Below are 22,082 nucleotides of genomic sequence, written 5' to 3'. Positions count from 1 at the left end.
CCATGGGACCCCCCCCCCCAGGGGGCAGGGCCTTCCTCTCCGTCCAGAGAGGAAGAGGAAGACGAGCTGGTCAGGGGCCCTTCAGCCGAGAAAGGGAGCGTCTGGGGAAGGCGGCACAAGCCTGGATGCGTGTGCGCATGTGTGTATGTGTATGCACACATGCGCATGTACGTCTGGGGCTGGAGGCCCTGCAGAGTCCATGGGGTTGCTCAGGTAGGTGTAGGCACAGGGGAGTGACCATCCGAGATGACTCTGGATGGTCGGCCAGGCATGGGCACTCTTAGAGATGGCAAGGCCTGTTTGAAGATGACGTCTGTAGACATCTGTGTGTGGGAATGTGACGGGGGGGGGGGGGGGGGACGTGGCTGTCGGTGGCACGGAACGTGACGACCTGCCTAGGGACGACTAGGGGCATGGAGAGTGGGGTGGGAGGGAGACAGAGACTCGGGGAGGCGGGGGCAAGGCTAGAGGAAGGAGACAGGAAGGCCAAGGCCCGGGAGGGGGAACCGATCTTCCGCGGGCAGACCGAATGTTCCCCTTGCCCCGGCGTCATTCGCCACCTCCTGTGGCCCAGCCCTCACCTGGTACTTGGCCAGCAGCTTGCTTCTCCAGTGGGCATGGGGGATGTCGTGCAGAGACAGGCGCAGATTGTGGTAACTGTCTTTAAACAGCAGGGGTTTTGGCTCTTCCACTAGGTAGCCACCCAGGGTCCGCTCCAGTTCCAGCACCTCCTGCGGGCAGGAGGCAACGGGAAGGGGGAGCCCGTCATACTTGGCCAGTTTGGTAAGTGCTCAGCGAAGACACACTGTGTGAATAGACGGGTGAATGGACAGATAATGGGACAGATGGATAGATAACTGGATTTATAGATGACTGGACAGGTAGATGGATGAATGGATGGATAAATAGTTGCGTAGATAGATACAGACAGACGATGGATGTGTAGATGGATATGCAAACAGATGGATATACAAACAGAAGGACAGACGGAAGGAAAGACGAATGGATGGTTGGCGATGGCTGCACAGACAGATGGACTGCTGAGTGAATGAGTATACAGAGAGATGGGCAGCAAGCTGGATGGATGGATGGATGGATGGACGGACGGACAGACAGACGGGGACTGAATAAATAAGTGATGCCATCAAGCTCAAATGTGGTGGCTTTCCTCCTGCCGTCCCCCCCATTCTCTGATCAAAGCTGGACACTGGCCAGCGCCCCAGTACTCAGAGATCCAGGCCGCGAGAGCCTCTCCTCGCAACCCCCGATCCCTTGTGGGCCTTCTGCAGTTTCAGGCCAGCCTGGCCCAGCAGAAGACACTCACTCTCCCATGAGGCCTTTTCACCCATGTTGCATCAGTCCTCGACTTGGAGCTGGGGACAAGTCACGCGAGACTGGGAGACAGGAGCTAGAGGGGACCCTAGACCTGGGTCAAGGGAGGTCTGGAGCTACAGGAAAGGCCCTGGAGGCTTCGCAGAGAGGTGGGCGGCAGGAGAAGGTCAACACAAGGCCAAGGGGCTATGCTTTTCCAGTGTCAGGATGAGCTCGAGGTCCTAGAAACAGCCCCTGAGTGCTTCGGTCACATGGGACAACACACCTGCCTTTGCGTCAGTGGCCGTGCCCACTGGGATGGCCTTCACCCTTCTCTTCCGGGCACCCTTCCTTGGCTTTTGGAGCATAGGTCTAAGGTTAATGTGCCGTGAAGCCTTCTCAGATCCTCTCCCTCTCAGGCTGGTGCTCGCCTAGCCCTCCCTCAGCGAGGCCCCCTGTCCTTTCCCCCGCCTCTAGCCTGCAGTTTGGTGAGGGCAAAACTGTATCTCGCTAGTCTGATGCCGTTTCAATGTTTGAGCAATGAGTGATTAATGAGGTTGATGGCGGTAGAGGGGTGCCTGGAAAGTACCACGATTCCGGGGGGCGGGGGGTGATACAGCCACCGTGTGCCAGGGCTGTGTGCTACCGACGGCCTGTCCTTACCTTCAGCGCTACGGGCGTGTCCTCTAGGCAGTAGACCCTGAGGCTGTACTCCAGGGAGGTGCAGAGGGCAGGGGCGAAGATGGCCAGCTGGAGACGCTTGACTGCCGAGCGGGAGTAGGACTCACCCGTGAACACGTAGGTGCCCAGCTGGTCCAACAGGATGTGGCAGGACCTGGCCTCCAGCTGGCAGTAGCAGGGCGTGTTCAGGGTTTCCTCGTCCAGGGTCACCACCTCCTACACGGGGAGGCAAAGAGGTCACAGTCAAGGCCATGGAGAGATCCACCCAGGTTGGGCCGGGAGAAAAGGGGCTTTCTTTCAGCTTCTGAGGCCTCCCAGGGCAGGTTCAGATAGATCTGCCCCGCTTTCCCCGCCCCCCACCACCCCCCACCCCAAGCCTTGGTTCCTCACCTCCCAGTGGCCCTGGTGGGCCTGGGTCTTGAGCTGGAAGATCCAGTCGCCGGCACGGACTTCAGCACAGTGGGGTACCGTGAGGATGACGGGGCGGCACAGCAGGAGGCCCGTGGGCCCACAGGTCACTGAGGGGCTCAATACCGTCTGGGTCCCTTCTGAAAGCGGGCTGGGGACAGGGCAGAGGGCAGGAGGGAGGCAGTGAGGGCAGGCCTGAAGCTCAGCAAGGGACCGGTGTGGGCCTGCCACCTCTACCCCGGCTCTTGGGTGACAGAGGCAGGTCTCCACCCCTGGGCCCCCGGAGGTGAGGGGTTAAGGAGAGGCAGAAAGACGGCCTAGGCCTTGAGAGTGTGTTCAGATTTCTGCTCTTCTGCTGCAGCATTCTCAGCTATGTCTTTGCTCGTATTTTCAAAGGTTCTGCACGCTTGGGATGCTTTTGGTTAAGCGTTGCTAAACTGCCCTCTGGGAAGCTGGTACCAGCCCGTGCTCCCTCCTGCGTGTCATGGGAGGGCCGAGGTCCCACACTCTTGTCAATATGGAGGTCAGGCCGTTTGAAAAAAATCTTTGCAAATTCGAGAAACAAAAAACTCCTAGTGTCTCATGGCTGTTTGAATTTCTATTTCTCTGACTACAAAGTAGGCTGGCCATTTTTTCATAATCTACTGGCCACTGTGTGTGTGTGTGTGTGTGTGTGTGTGTGTGTATGTGCTTGCATCAGAGAGTATGTGTGAATCACTTGTTCATATCCTTTGCCCATTCTTGTAGTGAAATGTTTACTTTTTTTATTGGTCTCTAAAGCCTCTTTACATAGTAAGGATAAGCCTCTTGTCGTATTGTAGCTACTTTGTCAATCGCCTTTCAGTTTTATGATTCGCTGTGCCAGTGCTGCACATTTTAAATGTGGACATAATAAGATCTGTCAAGGTTTTGCTTGGAGGGCTACTTTAGGATCTGGCTCAGATGGTGATATTTGAACCCAGGGTGGCCAGGCAGCAGGGAGAGGAAGAGAAGGGGGGCAGCCCATGCCAGACTGAGGTCTGTCCACTCACAGGGTGTTTTCTGCCTTGTTGATAAGGAGGTACATCTCGTAGAACTTGCCCTGGGGGATGGCTCCATTGGGTACCAGCAGGCTGACCCCTAGGGGCAGAAGGAGGTCAGCAGGGAGGGGCTGGAGGGAATCTAAGAGCCTAGAATGGGGGATGGGGGGGGTGGGGGAGGGGGTTGGTTGGCTCCTAGCTTGGGGCAGGGGGAGAAAGGCATCTCCTGAACTCCAGGTGGTCACCAGCAAGGTGGGGGGACAGAAGCTCGGGGACTAGGTACAAGGGGGAGCCCAGGCCACTGACAGCTATGGGTACATCTGCTAACACAGGGGCCTCTAGCACTGTGGTGGGGTATAGAGATGGGGCAAAGTGCCAAAGTTCAAAGGCTCCAGGGCCAGCTCCAGCCCCAGATCAGTGTCACACTGGGAAACTATCAGCTGATGGCTCTACCTTCTCAGTAGTGCTCTATAGGCCTGTTGGATTACAAAGACATATTCCCTCCCACTTAACAGATAAGGTTTAGAGAGGGGCTGGTCCAAGGTTCCCCTGCCTTCGTGAGACAGAGAAACGCCTGGACCCCAAGTCTTCTATGTTATAGTCCCTTCTTTCCCCTGGACCGCATGTTCCCCATCTGTGAAATGGGATCAGGGAAGCCCTATCTTCTGCTGGGGGGAGAGGGGGGAGGGGCTGGGGATGCCCAGAGGGGACATGCGGAGGCCGGGCTGACAGGCGAGCGGGGCAGGAGGAGCCCACCTGTGCCCGGGATGCTGAGCCTCCCACCCAGGCAGCCAAAAGTGCCGCTGACGCTGCTCCCCGGGTCGCGGGGCAGGCCCAGGAGCTGCTGGGAGCCGAGGCTGGCACTGCGCAGGTGCAGTAAGTGGGCATCCCGGGTGTAGTCGCCGGAATACGTGCCGGGCGGCAGGACCCCCAGCAGGTCAGCCCCATCTGGCAGGCCTGGCCCCGAGCCGGTGGTGCCGGAGTTGTAGACCTTGATCTTGAGACTGGGCAGGGGGTCCAGCAGGGGCGAGTTGGTCATGGGGATCTTGTCGGCGGAGTCCTGCAGGGCATACACGGGCCCGCGGTAGATGCCGGCACTGGCCGTGAGGTCCGGAGGCACGGATGGGTGCAGGAGCTGTGGATTGTCTGCAGGGGTTGGGGCTACAGTCAGACCCAGCTGTGCCTCGCTGGCCCGGTCCCATCCTCTGCTCCCGCCGGGGGCCCTTCTGTTGCAAAATCCCACCCAAAAGTCCAGCTGCCAAAGATTCAACCGCCATCGTTGCAGGAAGCTTTGGGGACTCAGCACGTGGGCTCCTCCCTTCCTTCTCTGTACCTCTCTGATCTACACTCACCTTTACATTTTTTTTTTTTAATGTTTATTGATTTCTGAGAGAGAGAGAGACAGAGTGTGAGCAGAGGAGGGGCAGAGAGAGAGGGAGACACAGAATCCCAAGCAGGCTCCAGGCTCTGAGCTGTCAGCACAGAGCCCGACGTGGGGCTTGAACCCACGAACTGTGAGATCATGACCTGAGCCAAGTCGGTTGCTTAACCGACTGAGCCACTCAGGCGCCCCATTTTTTTTTTTTTTTTAAGGATCTACACTCATCTTTCGAGCGAAGTCTAGAAAGACCTCGGGCAGGGGGAGGCCCCACTCCAGTCTGGCCGGTGTGGCTGGCTGCCGTGCCCCTCTGGGTACCCTGACTGCATCTGCCACCCCGGGTACTCCCAGGTCCTTACTGGGCCTCGCAGTCTTGAAGTTGACGGGGTGGAAGCCGCCAGTGAGGGCGGCCGACGAGTCGGTGATGTCCGTGTCAAAGTCCCGGCAGTTGCGGCGGTAAACCACCACCCCCACCACCATGATGACGCCCACGACGACGAAGATGGACACCACGAGGCCCGCGTACAGCGCCACGTCCCCTGAGGTCTCCAGCACTGCGGGGACAGGAGGGCTGGGTGAGGGGCAGGGGCAGAGACCCAGGTCCTGGGACAGACCGGCGCCATGCTAGGTCCTAGTCTGAGCCCTCGTGACTGCGGCCGGGACCGCAGGCAAGCCTCAACCTCTCTGCGCATCAGTCTCGACGAGTAAAACGGCCTCAGATCCCCTGTCTTGCTTCCCCCCCCCGTGCAGAAAAACGCAAGAGGACTCATGGGCAGTCCCAACAGGTAACTCCTTGCTCACTGCTGAGAAAGAGACAGTGTCCTGTCCCAGCCAGGATGCAAACGGAGGCCCTCGCTGCGGCCTGCAGCACATCCCAGGGCCGGAGGTCCCGGCTCCCGGTAATCTCTGTAAGCAGCCACCCTGAGCTCAACTTGCATCCTGGGCTGAGGGGAGGGGATGGAGGCAGAGGGGGAGCAGGAGGAGGGAATGAGATGCAAGGCGATGGGGTGGAGAGGAGGTGAGCAGGTGGAGGGGAAGGAAGGGGCTCAGGGGGGGCCACCCACCGGCTACACTTTCCTCCCCCAGGCAGGCTGCCACACAGCTGCAAGTAACCCCACACGGCCCAGGCAGGGAGGTGGCATTGACACGATGACAGGCATTCTGTGTCTGTGTTGTCCCACGTGACAGCCACTAGCCACGTGTGGCTAACGAACAACTAAAACGTGGCCGCTCTGACTGAGGCACTCAGTGTTTAAAAATGTATTTAGTCTTCACCAAGTTAAATGGAAGTGGTAAGAGCCACACGTGGTGAGTGGCTAGGACACTGGACAGCCCACAGGCCGAGCCAAGATGCCTGCTCTTCCCTCTTTTTTGTTTGGGGACCTCCAGGAAGCCAACGTCCGGTCTCCCCTCCTGGGAGGGCCCGCAGACAGGGAGGCCTGCTTTCCCTGCCTGGACCCTTCCAAGCCCCACTTTCCTGGTGCCGACTGAGCCTTTGGGAGGCAGGGCACGGCTCAGTCCTGGTGTCCGCCCGCTTCTGCCACCTTCTGGCCCCATCTCTCCTCGGTGGCCCTCACTCTTGGGCTCCCCGGAGGGCCCTGGCGCCCGGGAGAGCTGCCAGGAGGCCCTCGGGGCTCGGGTCTGCCTCCCGATGCTCTCCCTAACCATCGAGGGTCACCCGATAATCACTCACCAGGCACGAGCCTGGTCCCCCTGTGAGCTGGGCCCAGGGGCCCACTGCTGATTTTATGAACCCGGAATTATTTGGAAATTATGGTTTAATTACCACAGGCCGATCTGCCTGAGCAGCTTTACTGCTCTGGTGTGGCCGCAGGACGGCCTGGGGGGTAAGTGGACCAGACCCCCTCGGGGCTGACGCTAGGAGAACCTCGCTGGGGGATACAGTAGGGGCACCGGAAGGGACGGTGTGGGCCTCTGCACCGGCTCTGTTGCGGAGAGGAAGGCTGAGGGGACAAGGCTAAGAGCACCGGCATGGGTCACGTAAGTACTGATGTTCAAATCCTGGCTGAGTCCTTGGATAAGTCCCTTCCCTCTGAGGCTCATCTTCTCCCGTAATGGGAGTGTTGGGATGGTGTCCTTTCTGTGGGCTGAGGGTCTGCCTGTCTGCACATGATGGAGGCTGTGACACGTGCAGCATTGGGGGCCAAGGGGGGGCCCATGGACGGTTGGTGGGGGGGGGGCACCTTCAAGTCTCCCTGTGCCCTGCCCTGCACCCCACACCCTGGAAAAGCCAGCCAAGGAGAGCAAGGGTCCCCCAGAGAAAAAAGGACAGCCATGAAATGGGACTTACGGTGGCTTTTGGGGTCACTTAGAGTTTTCTTATCTGTCGAGGGAAATAAAGGGAAAGACAATGACATAGGTGGCAAAGAAAGGATGGTGAATGTGACAGGAAACGCGCAGATGAGGTGACGCACGTGGCGAGTGGGCAGAGGCCCCAGGGGCTGCTCCACCGAGGCCAGCGCTGGAGGCCTGGGGCCGGCGGCGGGGCGGGGCGGAGCGGGGCGGGGCGGGGCGGGGTGGGAGGGGCCTCATCCGGCTAGAGCTCCCGCCCCCGGGCCCCGCCTTCGCAAGGACTCACTCTGTATGCACAGCCCGTCGGTGCAGTTCTTGGAGTCGAGCAGGGTCCCGCTGCAGTCTCGGCCTCCGTTCTGGGGCGGGGGCGCCATGCACTCGCGGCTGCGCCAGTGGGCACACTCAGTGCTGCAGGCTGACCACTTGCTCCACTCCGTCCACGCTCCGTCCACTGCAGGAGCACAGCACACGGCACGTGGGGCACATGCGCGCACAGGTATGCGTACAGAGCACAGAGGTGCACGCGCACGCGCGCGTGCACACACACACTACGGCAGGAGGGGAGCCCAGGGCACACAGCGGTGCGCGCGCGCGTGCACACACACACACGCGCGCACACACACACACACTCCAGCAGGACGGGAGCCCAGGACACAGAAGCCACACGAAGAGATGTAGCCACCCATAGCCACATGGCCCCTTGCCAGCGCAGTCAGGGGCACCGTGCGGGCAGAGAGGACACAGACAGGAGGCCACTCACACAGACACAGCCCGGTGCACCCGCGAAGACACAAACCCAAGGGAAATATACCACATGGTTCACGCAAACGTGGAAGGGGCGGGACAAAACCAGGCGCGCACAGACGCACAGACGGGGACGCGCAGACTGAGACAAAGGTGAGGGGAGAGAGGACCTTTGCAGGATTAGGGGCGGCAGCCAAAGTCTCGGGCAGGAGGACAGGCTCTCTGACCCCGGGCAGCGCTGGGACCCTGGCCCACGGCCCGGAGGGTGGAAGAGCTCCCCTCCCTCCCCCCCCCCCCGCCGGCAGACTGCAGCTCAGAGCCTCTCTCTCTGTCCCTCTAGCAGCCGGTCGCGGAACGAGAGGGCACAGGCCACAGTATCGTGTCCAGCCTGCTCGGCCAGCTGTGGGCCCCAGAACAAGCACCACCATGGGGAGAGAGCGGCTGTCCTGACCGCAGCAGACGCCACGGCACAGAAGGCAGGGCTGGGGACCGGGGCGCGCTGGGTGTAGGCAGGACGCCCGCAGGCCCCGGGCCTCACCTGGGCACACGGTGGTGCAGGCGGTCTTTTGGAAGGCCTGGCCCTCGCAGAAGGCGCCTCCGTTGAGTGGGGCCGGGTTGGTGCAGGTCCGTGTACGTTTCTGCCAGCCACGGCCGCAGCGGTTGGAGCAGGGCGACCACTCTGCCCAGCTGGACCAGCCACCGTTCACTGCAAGGGCAGCACGTGTCAGCTGGTCAGCCTGGCTCTGCGGCCCATGGGTCCCCTAGACCCCATCTCCAGTCCTGACAAGGCCCTTCTGCTGAGGCCTTTCCTAACTGGACCCCACCTGCTGCGGCACTGGGGGCTCAGTTTCCAGCAGACAAATCTGGCTGCGACCGTCAACACTGGAGGGGACCGGGGGGGGGGGGGGTCACTGTCTGTTCCCAGCCCCATTGTGCGATGGCAAGCAAAGGTCCAGGGAGGGCTGACGCTTACCCAGGGTCACCTGGTAACGGGCGACCTATGCCTGAAACCCGATGCAGGGTTCTTTCTACCATACTCGGGGCATCTCAGCTATAGCTCTGCCCCTCCCAGCGGAGGGAACAGCAAGGAACATCCTACAGGCCTGCGCAGCGGTTCCGCACTCTGCTGGGTCACCAGGCTTGGGAGTGAGGATGCTGACGGGGCCCTGTTCTAGCCCCACGCCCACGAGTGCCTGACTCGACCACTAGCTGCTGTGTGATCTTGGGGAAGGCACCTCCCCTCTCCGGGCTGCATCCTCCCACGTGTCCACCAGGGTCCTGCTGACCTCCAGTGTAGGGTGGGGTGAGGTGGGCATATGGCCCAAGCTGCCCCCCCCCCCCCCAGGACCCGTACCGAAGACAATGACCGTGGCAGTGGTGCTGCGACGCTTGGCCACGATGTTCTTGGCCACACAGGTGTAGTTGGCCGTATCTGCCAGGCGGGCCTGGCGGATGATGAGGTTGTGGTCGATGGTGAGCAGGAAGTTGGTGTCCTGGGTGGGGTCGATGATGTCCTCATTCTTGAGCCATTCTACCTACAGGGATGGGGGTGGGGGGCATGAGGGCCCGCTACCTGCTTACCTGCATCGCGGGGAGTGGGCCCTCTCTGGAGGGGAAGGGAGGCCCGGCCATAAACAGGACCGCAGTTCTATCCGTGTCTACCCGCGGTGGTGACAGAGTGAGGCTGGACCTCCACGGGCCGGGCCCCGTGGCGAACACTGCAGAACACGGTGGTTGTGACGAGCACCCCACCAGCTAGACGGTCCTGGGGAGGGGCTTAACGCCAGCCTCGATTTCATCATTCGTAAGGCAGAATTTATTAGCACCCACCGCATAGGGCTGATGCAAGGATTAAACAAGTTAGTGTGCAAAGTGTGGAGGACGGTACTTGACTCCCTGGACGTGCAACACAAGTGTTAGCCCTTCACCGTTAGGGCAAAGGCCACGTGCTCGGACACATGCACGGTGAGGCCCTTTGGCATCCACAAAGCTGGGGCTTCGGCTTCTGGGCGGGGGAGGAAGATACAGCCACAGGCACCTCCGTTGCAAGAGACTCAGCCTGGGCCTGCTCAAGTAGCCCGTGGGGATCTGGCCCCAGCTCTGCCCCATCCCGAGGGGTTTTGCCTGTGGAGGGCCGAGCTGGGGTCTAGCACACGCCGAGTTCTGCAGAGGCCGTAGTTCTCTGTCTCGAGCCTCGATATTCCCATCTATGAAACGGGGAGAGCTCTGGGAGGCTGAGGCATCACGGTCTCTGCCATGCCGAGTATTCTCCTAGTCCCCGCTCACCTCAGCCACAGGCACGCCCTCTGGTGGGCGGCACTGTAGGAGAACCTCCTGGTCCAGGGGCACCTCCTTGCCCAGAGGCTCCTGATCGAAGTTCTTGCGCAGGTCTGGAAGAAGGAGTGGAAGAAGGAAGTGGGGTCACCAGGCACAATTGGGCGGAACAGAAGCCTCACGCGTCCCACTCTGGCCACTAGGGGGCAGTGCACGCCAAGGAAACTGGGCTCTGCCTGGGCATCTCCTCCAAAGTGGGGGCCTCACCAGGTGGGGTTGGGGGGACAGGTGTCCCTCCCTGACGCTGGGATCCTAAGCACATAACAACCCAGGCTGGTGAGGAAGCTGGCAGCTCCCTTATACAGACGTAGCTACAAAAGGCTGTTAGAAATCCTGAGGCCAGAGGTGGCTTAAGTTCTGGGTCCAGGAGGCCTCTTCTGAGCTGGCATCCGTGTGCCCTCATGTCTCTGCAGCGGGCAAGGGATGCCCCCACAGCTGTGGAGTTTCCTCTCCAGGGGGCGTGGGCAGGGGGAAGGGGCCCAGGGGAGCGGGGTGGGGGTGTCAGGACGGCCTACATGCGATGCGGACGTAGGCCCGGCGACTCTTGGTGGTGCCCGCGGAGCTCCAGGCCACGCACTGGCACCAGTAATCCTCCAGCCCGAACAGCTCCTCCACCTGCTGCCGCGACACCTCGATCTGTACCTCTCGCACCCGCAGGCCTGAGAGGAGGAGACAGATGGCATCAGGGGGCGGGTCTGAGGACAGGAAGCACGGGACGTGGCACCAGGACCTCTGTCTCTGCCAAGCGCTTCCATTTCCATCTATTTTCTCGTCTCTTCCGACTCCACCCTGGCCCCAGCCACCACTGCCACTCCCCTGGAGACTGCAAGGGCTAACACGAGCCCTCTGCCCCGTCCAGTCCGCTTCCTGCCCCGCAGCTGGCGTGCGCTCCTCACAGCGCACAATGCCACGCGTCCCCTGGCTGTGCCTCCAGTCCTCACGACGTGAAGACCCAGATCCCCCACGTGGCCTTCTGGCCCTGCACAGTCTATCCACTACAGCCTCACCGGGCATCTTCCAGTTCCTCATGGTCTCCCCTGCCACAGGGCCTTTGCACACCCAGTCTCCTGCCTGGAACCCTCTTCCGTCGCCTCTGCGCCCAGTGGACTCCCGGTCGCCATCAGCTCTGGGCTGGGCCTCACTTCCTGAGGGAACGCCTCTCTGACCCTGGCCCATCTCCACCCACTCTCAAAGCACCATACTGAACACTGGGCTGTGTAGTTATCAACCCCCGCCCAGCCTGACTTCCCCACGCCCCTGACCGCTATCCGGAACTGTATTATCTACTGATACTTTGTTTGTTAAATATTTCCCGCGGGAGAATAAAGCCCTGCTCACTGCTGTGACCCAGGACCTGGCCCAGGAAAGGTGCTCCAGAAATATGTGAAGAAAGCAGGTGGCCTGTCTCTGGTTAGGAGCTAGAGCTGGGGGGAGGCCCCTCTTCCTAGGACCTCTCAACAGCTCCCAACCAGGGCCTGGGGGCTTCCCTGCATAACAGCATCCACCAGCCTACCCAGAGAGGGGTCACACACTCTCCTGCCAACCCTTGATAAAAGCCCCTTGTGCTCAGGGAACGAGTGAACCCTCTAGATGACGATGCCCACCCAAAGCTCTTCCCCAAAGCTTGTGGGAGGACTGTGAGGCCCCCTCCTCCAGGAAGCCCTTCCTGACTGTCCCCGTCTCAGAATTCCTAAAGCTGTTCCTCCCTGCCACGTGTCCCAGCTCACCCTCTCATGCCCGCACATGGGCTCTGATGAGCCTGTCGAAGGCAGGATTGTCAGCTGTCCACTCTGTGGTACTATGGCATGATGGTCAAGTGTACGGTTGGGTGGCTGGGCAGGTTTGAGTCCTGGCCCCACCCTCACTCCCCAGCTGTGTGACCTTCACTAAATTACTCAGCCTCTCTGAGCTTCTGTTCCCTCATCATAGTAAAACACTCGGGGTAAACTCTAGAGTGATCATGGCAATCACTCTGCCATAGCACCCAGCCAAGGCCGAACACAAATCTACTCTGGAAGGTCATTTGGGTCTCATCCAGCCCCTTCCTTCCACATATGAAGAAACTGAGGCTCAGAGAGGGTCAGTGGCAGGCCCAAAGTCCCACCTCGAGGTACCGGCAGAGCTGAGATCAGCTATCTGGTATCTTGCCCTGGTTAAAGCTCTGTCTCCAGATGCATGACCTCTTTGGACCTTTCCAGTGAATTCATTGCCTTAACTCTCCCGCACCATGGGGTAGGATGCCCTTTGCCCGAGGAGCCCAGACAGTGAGGGAAACCCCCTCCTGACGGCCAGGGATCTAAATGTGAGGGGGCTGGGGTTCTGCCCCTGGGGAGCACCAGGAGGGCAGAGGCTGCTTCAGAGGGATGACGCTGGCTGCTCACAGGGGCTGCCTGGAGTCCTGGCCTTTGACCAATGCTGCACAGCCCAGGGCGGCACAGAGGGGGCCCCCGCCCCTTATTCACTAGGCTGTGAAACTGACAGGGGGGTCCCTCTCAAGGGGGTCATCCATCCAGAAGCACCCAACCGCTGGACAGAGAAATCATCACCCAGAAGGAGGACAGGGACCTGCAGTCTCTCTGACTTGGTCCCCAGCACCAGGTGCCCCCGCCCCCATGCCCACCTCCTCCAGCATGGTGGTTAAGGGGCAGGTGGGACCTGGGCCAGGACACCCAGGACTGGGCTCTTGTCCCGACCTGGCACGAGCTGGTAGGGTGGGCTCGTCCTGCCTCTTCTGGCCCACGGCTATCATCCCCTGTCTTTCCAGAGCCACAGAGAGGGCCAGGGTGGGGAGCAGGAGGATGAAACCAGCCATACTGCTGCCAAGGGAGTGCCCACAGGACCACAGTCTATTCTTTGCAGCTAATGGGGACAAGAGTGCCCCAATTTCTCGGGCTGGCATGGCTCGTGAGCCCGGTACCAGGGGAGTAGATGCCATGCTGTTACTATTACTACTAATTGCAAGGTTTCTGAGAGGCCCCAGGGGGGTACACCATCCCTCTGCTCTGCCTGGACCCCCACAAGTGACCTCTGATACAGGCCGGAGGGGCTCAGGGGGACAGAGAAAGAAGGACAGGCTTCAAGAGGAAAGAGGCCAAGAAAAAGCCAGAAAGAGGACGGAGGAAATGGGGGTTTACTGAGCGCCTGGCACTTTACGCCACCTTGTTCCACACCCACCGGGACCTTCTGTTAACATCCCAGTTTACAACGAGAGGACCTGGGGCTCAGAGAGGGTGGGTGACTTTCCCAGAGCCACACAGAACAGGGAACAGGGGCAGCTGGGGTATGTTCCTTTTTTTTCTCTTTTCAACATTCCTTTTTTTTATTTTTAGATTTTGGGTGAGCCTGACACTCTAAATCTATTTTTTAAAATGCTTTCAGAATTTTGGTAAAATATACATAACCCAAAACTTAACTGTTTTAACATATACGGTTTGGGGTGGCATTAAGTACATTCTGGGGTATGGTTTTAAGCCTGGGTGGTTCTGAAATTTGCGAGCTTGTTCCAGGAAAAAAGAAGTCGGAAGGAGGCAGAAAGGAGAGAGAGTATGTGGTGGCGGGTGGTGGGGGGGGTGGTGGCAGACAGACAGACATAAGGGAAAAAAGATGGACACAGAGAGACAGGGGTTCTCGAGAAGGGGGAGAGGCAGGAGAGACAGAAGGAGAGGAGAGACGGTTAAGAAAGGAGAAGGACGAGGGAAGGGGTGAAAGCCTCAAAACCAAAGCTGAGGCAGGCTGTGGGGCGAAGGACCCCCAGAGCCCGGGCTTGGCTGGGCCTGCCCGACACCGGTTACCTGCAGGTAACCAGCAGCGGACGGCCCCCTCCCTGGCCCGAACCCCGGATAGGCTCTCCACCCCAGAGGGTCCTGTACTGTAAACGGGGGCCTGGGGACGGATAAGCAGCCACCTGGCCTCGGGGGCCCCACCGGGGGTGCCCCGGAGACCCCAAGTTCACCTCACCCTCGGGATCTGGGCTACATCCTATAGCGCACCCTCCGTGGTTATTTACGTGATATTACCAACCTCTTGTTTAAACTAAAAACAACTGATGTCTGTGAAGGAAACGCAACATTCTTATGAAAAGAAACAGAATCACTTCCCACAGACACTGAGGCCCTCCCGCACTCACGATGGTCTAGGATTCTAGCTGCGTGCCGGTGGGGGGCTGGGGGGGAGCTCTTTGTTAAACGGGGAGCACAGCAGGTGCTGGGGTGTGCGTGCGTGTGTGTAAGAGCTCTAGCCCCCACCCCCACCCCCGCCCCCAGACTGCTCCGTGATGTAAGCCAGAGACAGAGAGAAACCAGAAAAAGAGTGAGCACTCAGCAAGGATTCGGTGCACTTTCATTTGGTAACCCAAAGTCAGACTGGGACAACGCTTGGGGAAATACTGATCAAGGGTGAATCCCAGAGGGGAAACTGAGGCGGCGGATGGGGGCGGGGTGGGGGGGAAGCCACGGCCATGTGAAGTCTCACAGGGAGCCCAGGGTGGAACCCCTGGGCCCAGGTGTGCTGGGGGTGACCGGACGAGGGGGGGCAGGCTCACCCGTGGCCTCATCCAGCCCCTCCTGCGTGACGTGGTCATTCTGGCTGACCCACTCGCCGTTACACTTGAAGTAGATCTGCGTGGCGGGGAAGGCGCGGCAGCGCAGCTCCACGGGCTTGTTCTTCACGATGTAGGCATCCTGTGGCTCCTGCAGGAAGTGGGGCAGGGGCTCAGCCGGCGCCGAGGGGAAGGAGTCGGGGAGCACCTCGCTGCCGGAATCAGTGCCTGTGGAGGGAAGGCGGGCTTCGTGAGGCTGCAGGCTCGGAGGAGGGGTGGGCAGCTGGAGACCAGCTGGGATGCCCTCCATGACCTCCCGGGGGGGCCTCAGTTTCCCCATCCCACCCAGCTTTTAAGAGCCTGTGCTTTGGACACACCAGTCCTAGCTCTATGATACTGTGTGATTTGACTTGTTTCCAGGAGGAGCAGTCAGGGTGGCCCGGGATGCTGAAGCGATCCGTCCGGGCGAGGATACCACCCCCCTAGCCCTCTCCAACGTCCCCTGCACTGGACCTCCGGAGCCTCCCTCCAGTGTCCCGCGGCGACGTCGCAGCAGGTGAAGGGTGGGAGTGGGTGACTGTGCCTGGAGCACAAACCAGGCCAGCTCTGCCCTGAAGGCACAGCTGCCCTTTGCAGCCAGCCAGGCTGATGGAAGTGGGGAGACAAGCCGGGGTCCACAGAGGCGTGACGAGGGGTGACGTGGGGCGGTCGCGCCGGGCCTGGGCTCCTTGGTGCTTGGCCCGCCCCCTCCTCCAGGAAGCCCAAGGCAGACAGCCGCATAGAAACGGAGCCCCTCTTCCCAGCAGCCTTCACCCAGAGCCTCCCCTCCTCTGGACTGTTGTCTCTGCCACAGCAAAATCCACACCCTCCACCCTAACAACAGACAAGGAAACTTCAGAGCCTGGGAATGCAGATAGGCTGTGCCCGCAGCAATGTCCTCCCCCAGAAGGGGCCAGATGGAAACCCTGGCCCGCCTGCATCCCTGGAAAGAACAGCGCCTCAGGAGGTGAGACAAACAGGAAGGGAGAGGGGCTGGCCACCACCAGTAGTGGGAGGGAGGGAAACCAGGCCAGGCCAGGCTATTGGTTTGCAATCCACTTAGGAAAAATGACTTTCCAACACCAAGTGCCAAATAATCAGGTGGCTGGGACAAGCGGTGGGGGGCTGTCCTCCTCTGCTAAGCTCCAGAGGAAACCATGAATTAAGCTGCAGGGGTGTGCATCTGCCCAGCCCCTTAGAGCCAACCGTGGCCCTGTCACACTGTCCTAGCTTGATTTGGCGGGGGGGGGGGGGGTCCCAAGAGGCGCAAGTGGTCCCTGGGATCAGGCACTTGTCTTTCAACCCAGGAGGCCACGATGGGACATGCTCAGTGCCAAGGCAACCCCCAATGGGCCAAGGGGGCTAAAATGCCCAAGCTAGGCCATCCCTCAGTGGACCAGGTTGTCACTGGCTGCTGGCTCTGGGTCCCAGGGAGTGGGGCAGCTGTGTGTGTGTGTGTGTGTGTGTGTGTGTGTGTGTGTGTGTGTGATCTATGGGAACAAAGGCGAAGCTGGCAAGAAGGTGTGAATCCAGCTCCATCCAGCATGTTCTGCGTGCCCCTAGGACAGAACTCCGACGTCATTACCTCATCTCTGAAGATGGCAGGAGGTAAACACCCTCCTCTGGACTGTTTTGGGGGCCACACGACAAGCATGAGTGCCCAGGAGCGGCCTGGCGCACAGTAGGTACAAGTCGCAGCGTGAAAATGGCAACGGATGCTCACCTCCCACTAGGTGCTGTATTTTTAGTTAACAATTCTGTAAGGTATTTAATATTAGTCTTCAGTTTGTAGATGGGGAAGCTGAGGCTCAGAGAAGTTAAGCAACTTGCTCGAGGGCACAGAGCCAGCAAGAAGCAGACCCAATAAACAGACCCTGACGTTTGGGGAGCCGCCCAGGGCTCCACACCGCCTTTACTGGAGTAGCTCTGGGACATGGCGGGTGTCTCCACATCTGAGGATCTTAACAGATCCTGACACTGGCCAAGACCCTACAATTCCAAGAGCTCTCTCATTAAAGGGTCAGCAAGGCCGGAACTGCCCTTGTTTCAAAGCTGAAGAAACTGAAGACCATCCAAACGGGGTGATGACGGACGCGAGGCCCCCGCTTAGTGAGCAGCTGCCCCGGGAAGAGCACCGAAGCATTCCGGGTCATAAAACAAACTTCCCTCTGCCAGGCAGGGAGGCACCTTCTTGGTAGGTAAACAGGCAGCCCCTAGGTTCTGGGAGCTTGAGCGGTTGATGGCAAGATGAAACAATGCCCAGTGGCCAGAGCGCAGGGTGCAGCCAAGAGGTCGTGTGGGCGGCAGAGCCCCATGCCCACCTCCCACTGCCGGCCCCCTGCTTCTGTCTCAGGCCCGAGGGGTGAGAGGCAGGTGCAGGCTTGAGACTGAGACACCCCTGGGTCTGAAGTCGCCCTTACTGACCTCAGGCACCCCATCCGTGACATGGGGTACCGGGCCTCCCTCTGGGGGGTGGCGGCCATCAGAGAAGGTGCGTGGGAGCCCATGGTGCAGGTGCATGCCAGCTCTGCCTTCCAGCCACGCGGCCCCCAGCCCTCAGGTGATGGCTGCTGTGGCTCTCTGCGGCACTGCGGGCTGTATTTACGACTTTGTTTTATCACCCTAATGCGGCTCATTTATAAAGCAGGCGCAGACGCGGCTGAGCAAAGTAAACATTAGACATCCATTAGTGCAGCAGGCCCCGAGTCTGGCGGCCCCCGGCCCCGCCCTCCTGCCCCAGCCCTCTTCTCCACCCCTGCGCGAAGCTTCATCTCTGGCCTTGGCAGGGCATCCTCATCGATGCGTCTCTGGCATGGCAGTGCAGGGTGGCTCTAGATGTAGCTGCTTCCCCTTTGCGATGCCCCCGCCCCCCAGGCATCCTGGATTCAGATGCCGCCAGGAGACAAGAACCAGGTCTGACCTGAGAGTTCCTCCCCAGGTGGACCACCGGCAGCCTACATGCTTGCCAGGCACGTAGTAGGTGCTCAGTGAAAGCAGATTAAATAAAAGTGGGGGTGGGGGAGTGCTGCCAGAGCCTGGGGAACAGCTGAGCTGGGCCCCCGCCCTCATCAGTGGACACTTTTCCTCCACCTTGGCCCTGGCTTGGGTCCTCGCGGCTGAGGGCCACCTGAGCCTGCCGTGTGGGGGCCAGCCTGGAGGGAGAAGAGTAATGGCGTCTCAGGGTTCCCGGATGCTTACCCTGCCCGATGCTGTCACAGGGCACTTCATACGAACTCACGGAGTCCCTGCAACAAGGCTGACAGAGGCCCCTCAACTTCTTTGGTTTTTAGCGTCTTGGTAATTTTTACCCCAAGATTCAAAAGGAATTCCTAATGGTTTATTAAGCAGTTAGCTCTGAACAACTTGCGTGTGTGTGTGTGTGTCCTAACAAGTTGGTAGCCGTTTGAAAAAATTATACACCTAAACCGAAAGAAACAAATAACATTTGTACTCCATTCCTAAACCGCCACAATGACTTACCAACGGGCGTGTGTGCACCACTCAGGCACTGCACAAGTTCTCAAATCTTGGAATCAGACTGGAGCCTCCACCCTCCTGGTCTGTCTCAGAGTACTTCCAAACGCCCAAATCCCACCTTTGCAAAGACGTGAGGCCACGTAAAGGGAAAAAGCGCGATGTGATGTCGAAATCATAAGCTACCTCGAATCAACAGTTGCTGCTCTGTCTTGCAGCTGTTTAGTGGGTCTGTGTTTCCTCGAAGGTTAATAATACCCCACTGCGCCCCCTGGGAATGTGTCGCGGTACCCTGGGGTGCTTCGGCGCACAGTTTGGGAGCCACAGCCCCTACGCCCTATTAGGCACGATCATTATGCCCATGCTACAGATGAGAAACGGAGACCAAGCGAGGTGAAGTAAATGGCACAGAGCGACACAGCTAGTCAGTGGCAGAGAGCTAGGGAGCAAATCCGGGCAGCCGGATACCGGAATCCGACTTCTGAACCGTAACTGGCATTTATTTCTACGACGAAAGTGTGGAACTACATGCCAGGTACTTGCCACCCTTCACCCCATTTACTCCCCACAAACCCCCAGGTGAGGATTATCTTCCCATTTTCCAGACGAAGCCACGGGGCATCACGGGACTTGCCCGAGGTCGCCTCGTCAGTGGGAGGAAGCGCCAGGTCTCTCCGTCACCTGCCTCCCTGGTTTCCACTACCGTCCTCCCCTCAGCTCCGTCTTTACAGAAGAGACAGACACCTCAGGAGAGTCCCCAGCGGAAGAGAGCTTGCACCTGCCAGGCCAGATCCGGATCTGGATCTGGATTTCCTGCTGGCGGGAAGATGTCCCACGTGAAGTGCGTTTTTCTAATAGAACTCATTTAAAATGCATCCTGCCTTCGCAGCCACATACGCGAGTGGCCCAGCCGTCCCAAGATGAAGGTATGGAAGATGCAGAGATGTAACCACACACGCTGCAGAAGAGCAACCCCTAGGGCCAGGGGCTCTGGGCTTGCACCCCAGCTGGGGACTGGCATTGCTCTTGGCCCCCATTTGGCCGGGAAGCTGGTCGAGCCAACCCCTCAAGGCCTACTCTGGTTCGATCACTTTGAGATGGAATCTGTCAGCACGTGACGGTGTCCTACTGGGTAGATTTTTTCTTCATGAAGCCAATTTCCCTGAAGCGGGGTCACCTTTTTGGCCACTGTTATTCCTAGCTCAAAGGCCCGGCACAGACTGTGGTCCTAAAGCATAAGGTGAGGGGAGCCTGGGGGCAGGAGGGAGGGAGGAGGAGGAACTATTTGCTGCTGGACTCTCCCGGCCGTGCCCAGGTTCTCCCGCCCCAGGTCTCAGATCGAGGACCGCCAGCACCTCCAGGGGGGACCTCTTGTGGGTGCCATTCAAACCCTCACTTCCAATTTCCCCATAGCTGCCTGCATGAGGGCTCCTGTCAGCCTGTCTCACTTGGATGCAGCCTCACAGGAATAGAGGTTACTTCAAGGGCCATCTTGAACAACATCCCCCATCCACTCTATCCAACCTTGACTCACATACCTCCAGGGACGGGGAACTCACCACTGCTTTTCTCAGCCAGGTTCTCCTTTGAACAGACCTAATGGAAAAGTCCTCCTTACTTTCGGCTGAAATCTGCTGTCTGAGGTTCCAACCATTGCTACAAGTTTAACCTCTGAGGTCACGCAAAACAGCGTGCTTCCTCTCCCGCATGACAGCTTCCAGCCTCTGGGGCATGCAGCTGCCTGCCCTGGCCTTGTCGCCTTGCTTTCAAATATTCACGAGACATGGCTTGACACCCCCTCACCACCAAGCTGGCTTCCTCACGGGCGAGTTCTGTTTTGCTCACAACCCACTTAAAATTCGGGAGGAGAGGTAACCAGGGTGGGGTCTGGCAGCGTCGGTGTCCCCCCCCCGCCCCCGAAATGTTCAGGACGGGGTAACCAGGCCCTAGGAGGGGAGTGGAGCTGGCCGAACAGAGCTGTGAGCCTGACAGGAGGACCCAGCCAGGTGCTGAACCCGGGCAGGACTCAGTGTGGAGACATAGGCTCCCACCTGACAGGGAAGAAGTCAAGGCCACAGGCTTAAGAGGTACCAGCACCTAAGCCACTGGAATAAGCAGGAGCCAGGGCCTTGGAGGCGAAGGACGTGGCTTCAGGACAAAAGGGAAGAAACCGTATCTTCCAGAGCTGCCGCTGAGAGGAGCGAGAGGCTAGAACTGTGTGCTCAGATATCCCTGAATGAGAGACCCTCACAGAGGGGCTTCTGCTTCCCTTCCGGGGACCCCAAGAGGAATGGGTTCAAACCCCCACTCTGCCACTGAGACCTTGGGGAGGTTGTTTCACCCCTTGGGGCCTCAGTTTCCCCACCTGTAAGAAAGGGGAGAACAGGCAGAAGCACAGGAAGTCACAATCAGAGGGGCCTGGAGTCTCGCATTCCATCGGCTCAGAGAAGGAAAGCGACTGATCAACATCACACAGCAAATCAGTAGCCAAGCCGGGCCAGAGCGCGGCTTCTGATTCGGGACTGAGGAGGGCAGACAGCACAGCCAGCGCAGGGCTGCGGGGAGACGCGCGGTCTCCGTATGCCCCCTGCCTGGGATGGAAACTCACTACCATCCATCTCAGCCGGGTCCGCTCTGGTCTGGCCCAGGGCAGAGACCTCAGCATGAGGCTGAGGTGGTATGCGGGGCCTGGACATCCCCGCCCACTCTTTTTGTCCCCAGGTGGGTGACAAGGCCAGCCCTGAGCCCCCTAGGCTCAGCACCAAGAGGCGGGCATCTCTAGCTGACCGTGTGTCTCCAGGGCTGGCTGGCGGGAGGCGGTGCCCACACCGGTGGGGCAGGACTGGGAGGAGAGAAGGGGAGCAGGCGGGAGGTGAGGGAGCAAGAAACACCCCACGCTGGGCACATTTATCATCAGCAATCAGTCTTTCTCTAGCCCCTGGACACGGGCTAATTCCCGCCAGACTTGACCTCCCACTGCATGGAAAATCTCTTCCATTCACCGCGAGGCTGATGTGCTCAGTGGGGAGTGGGGAGGGTGGGGGGGACGGAGGCCACTTATTATTATGTTTTAAAAACACATAAACCCCCCATGGAAGGACCCCTCCCTGGACACAAAGCCCTTCTTCCATCTGGCCCTGGCTTCTGGCGGCTGTGGGGTTCAGGCTGGGGCCCCCCTCAGAGGTGGTTACAATGGCCGTTACTGATGACAAATGGGGGCTGGCGGGCTTGGGGGACGCGGAGCTACTTCTAACAAAGGAGGCCCCTTGCGCAGCCCTTTTCCCATACCCTCTGTAGACCTGCCTGTGCCCATGACATCACTTCCTGTGCTGGCCACAGGAAGCGGCCTCATGGAGACGGCCAGCTGTGGCAGGAGCCTGCATCCTGAAGGGGGGTGTCTGGCTGATCCTCAGTGTCTCCCCTGGAAGGGCTCAGGGGCAAGCGAAGGAACTGACGGGAGGCTGGAGACGAGGCCCCAGGGTGGGCTCAGAATCCTGGAATGGAGCCCAGGCCCATTTTATTGGGGGTCCCGCTGCTTACAAAGTTGGGAGGGACACTACAGTTACTGGGCTCAGGCTCCCAGGGGTACCTGGGGAGGCTGTATTCCACACTCAAGGGTCCAGGCCCTCCCTCCCCACCTTTCCATCGGTCACTGGACTCCCTGGGCCTGGGCGTCTCTAGGGCTAATTTTAGGCTCCCCTTCCGAGCCCCAGGTCCCAGCGTGTCACTACACCTGGAGGCTTGGGCCCTCAGGAGGGGGCATTCTGCTTCCCCCTCTTCTCTCTGACAATGGGCTCAAAGCCCTCTCATCCATCACATTCCAGATCATGACCAGTTGCCAGCA

General features: G+C 59.5%; 1 protein-coding gene across 2 annotated transcripts in view; it reads right to left on the bottom strand.

Moving 5' to 3' along the window:
- Nucleotides 1–22,082, bottom strand: part of UNC5B (unc-5 netrin receptor B) — an 82,016-nt gene that overhangs the window by 5,685 nt on the left and 54,249 nt on the right. The window contains exons 2-14 of one of the 2 annotated variants that reach the window (XM_042960636.1): nucleotides 14,729–14,953; nucleotides 10,704–10,847; nucleotides 10,141–10,244; nucleotides 9,209–9,389; nucleotides 8,393–8,560; nucleotides 7,397–7,561; nucleotides 7,109–7,141; nucleotides 5,157–5,351; nucleotides 4,176–4,565; nucleotides 3,432–3,519; nucleotides 2,383–2,551; nucleotides 1,975–2,208; nucleotides 582–731 (exon numbers count right to left, since the gene is read on the bottom strand). In XM_042960636.1, the coding sequence (XP_042816570.1) occupies nucleotides 582–731; nucleotides 1,975–2,208; nucleotides 2,383–2,551; nucleotides 3,432–3,519; nucleotides 4,176–4,565; nucleotides 5,157–5,351; nucleotides 7,109–7,141; nucleotides 7,397–7,561; nucleotides 8,393–8,560; nucleotides 9,209–9,389; nucleotides 10,141–10,244; nucleotides 10,704–10,847; nucleotides 14,729–14,953 (2,246 nt within the window). The remainder of the gene's footprint in view (nucleotides 1–581; nucleotides 732–1,974; nucleotides 2,209–2,382; nucleotides 2,552–3,431; nucleotides 3,520–4,175; nucleotides 4,566–5,156; nucleotides 5,352–7,108; nucleotides 7,142–7,396; nucleotides 7,562–8,392; nucleotides 8,561–9,208; nucleotides 9,390–10,140; nucleotides 10,245–10,703; nucleotides 10,848–14,728; nucleotides 14,954–22,082) is intronic. The other variant, XM_042960637.1, reaches the window with a different exon arrangement.

This window comes from Panthera tigris, chromosome D2 (genome assembly GCF_018350195.1).
Source record: "Panthera tigris isolate Pti1 chromosome D2, P.tigris_Pti1_mat1.1, whole genome shotgun sequence".
In the NCBI taxonomy this organism is placed as follows: domain Eukaryota; kingdom Metazoa; phylum Chordata; class Mammalia; order Carnivora; family Felidae; genus Panthera; species Panthera tigris.
The sequence above is the reverse complement of the archived record's forward strand: the minus strand, read 5'-3'. Positions and strand labels throughout refer to the sequence as shown.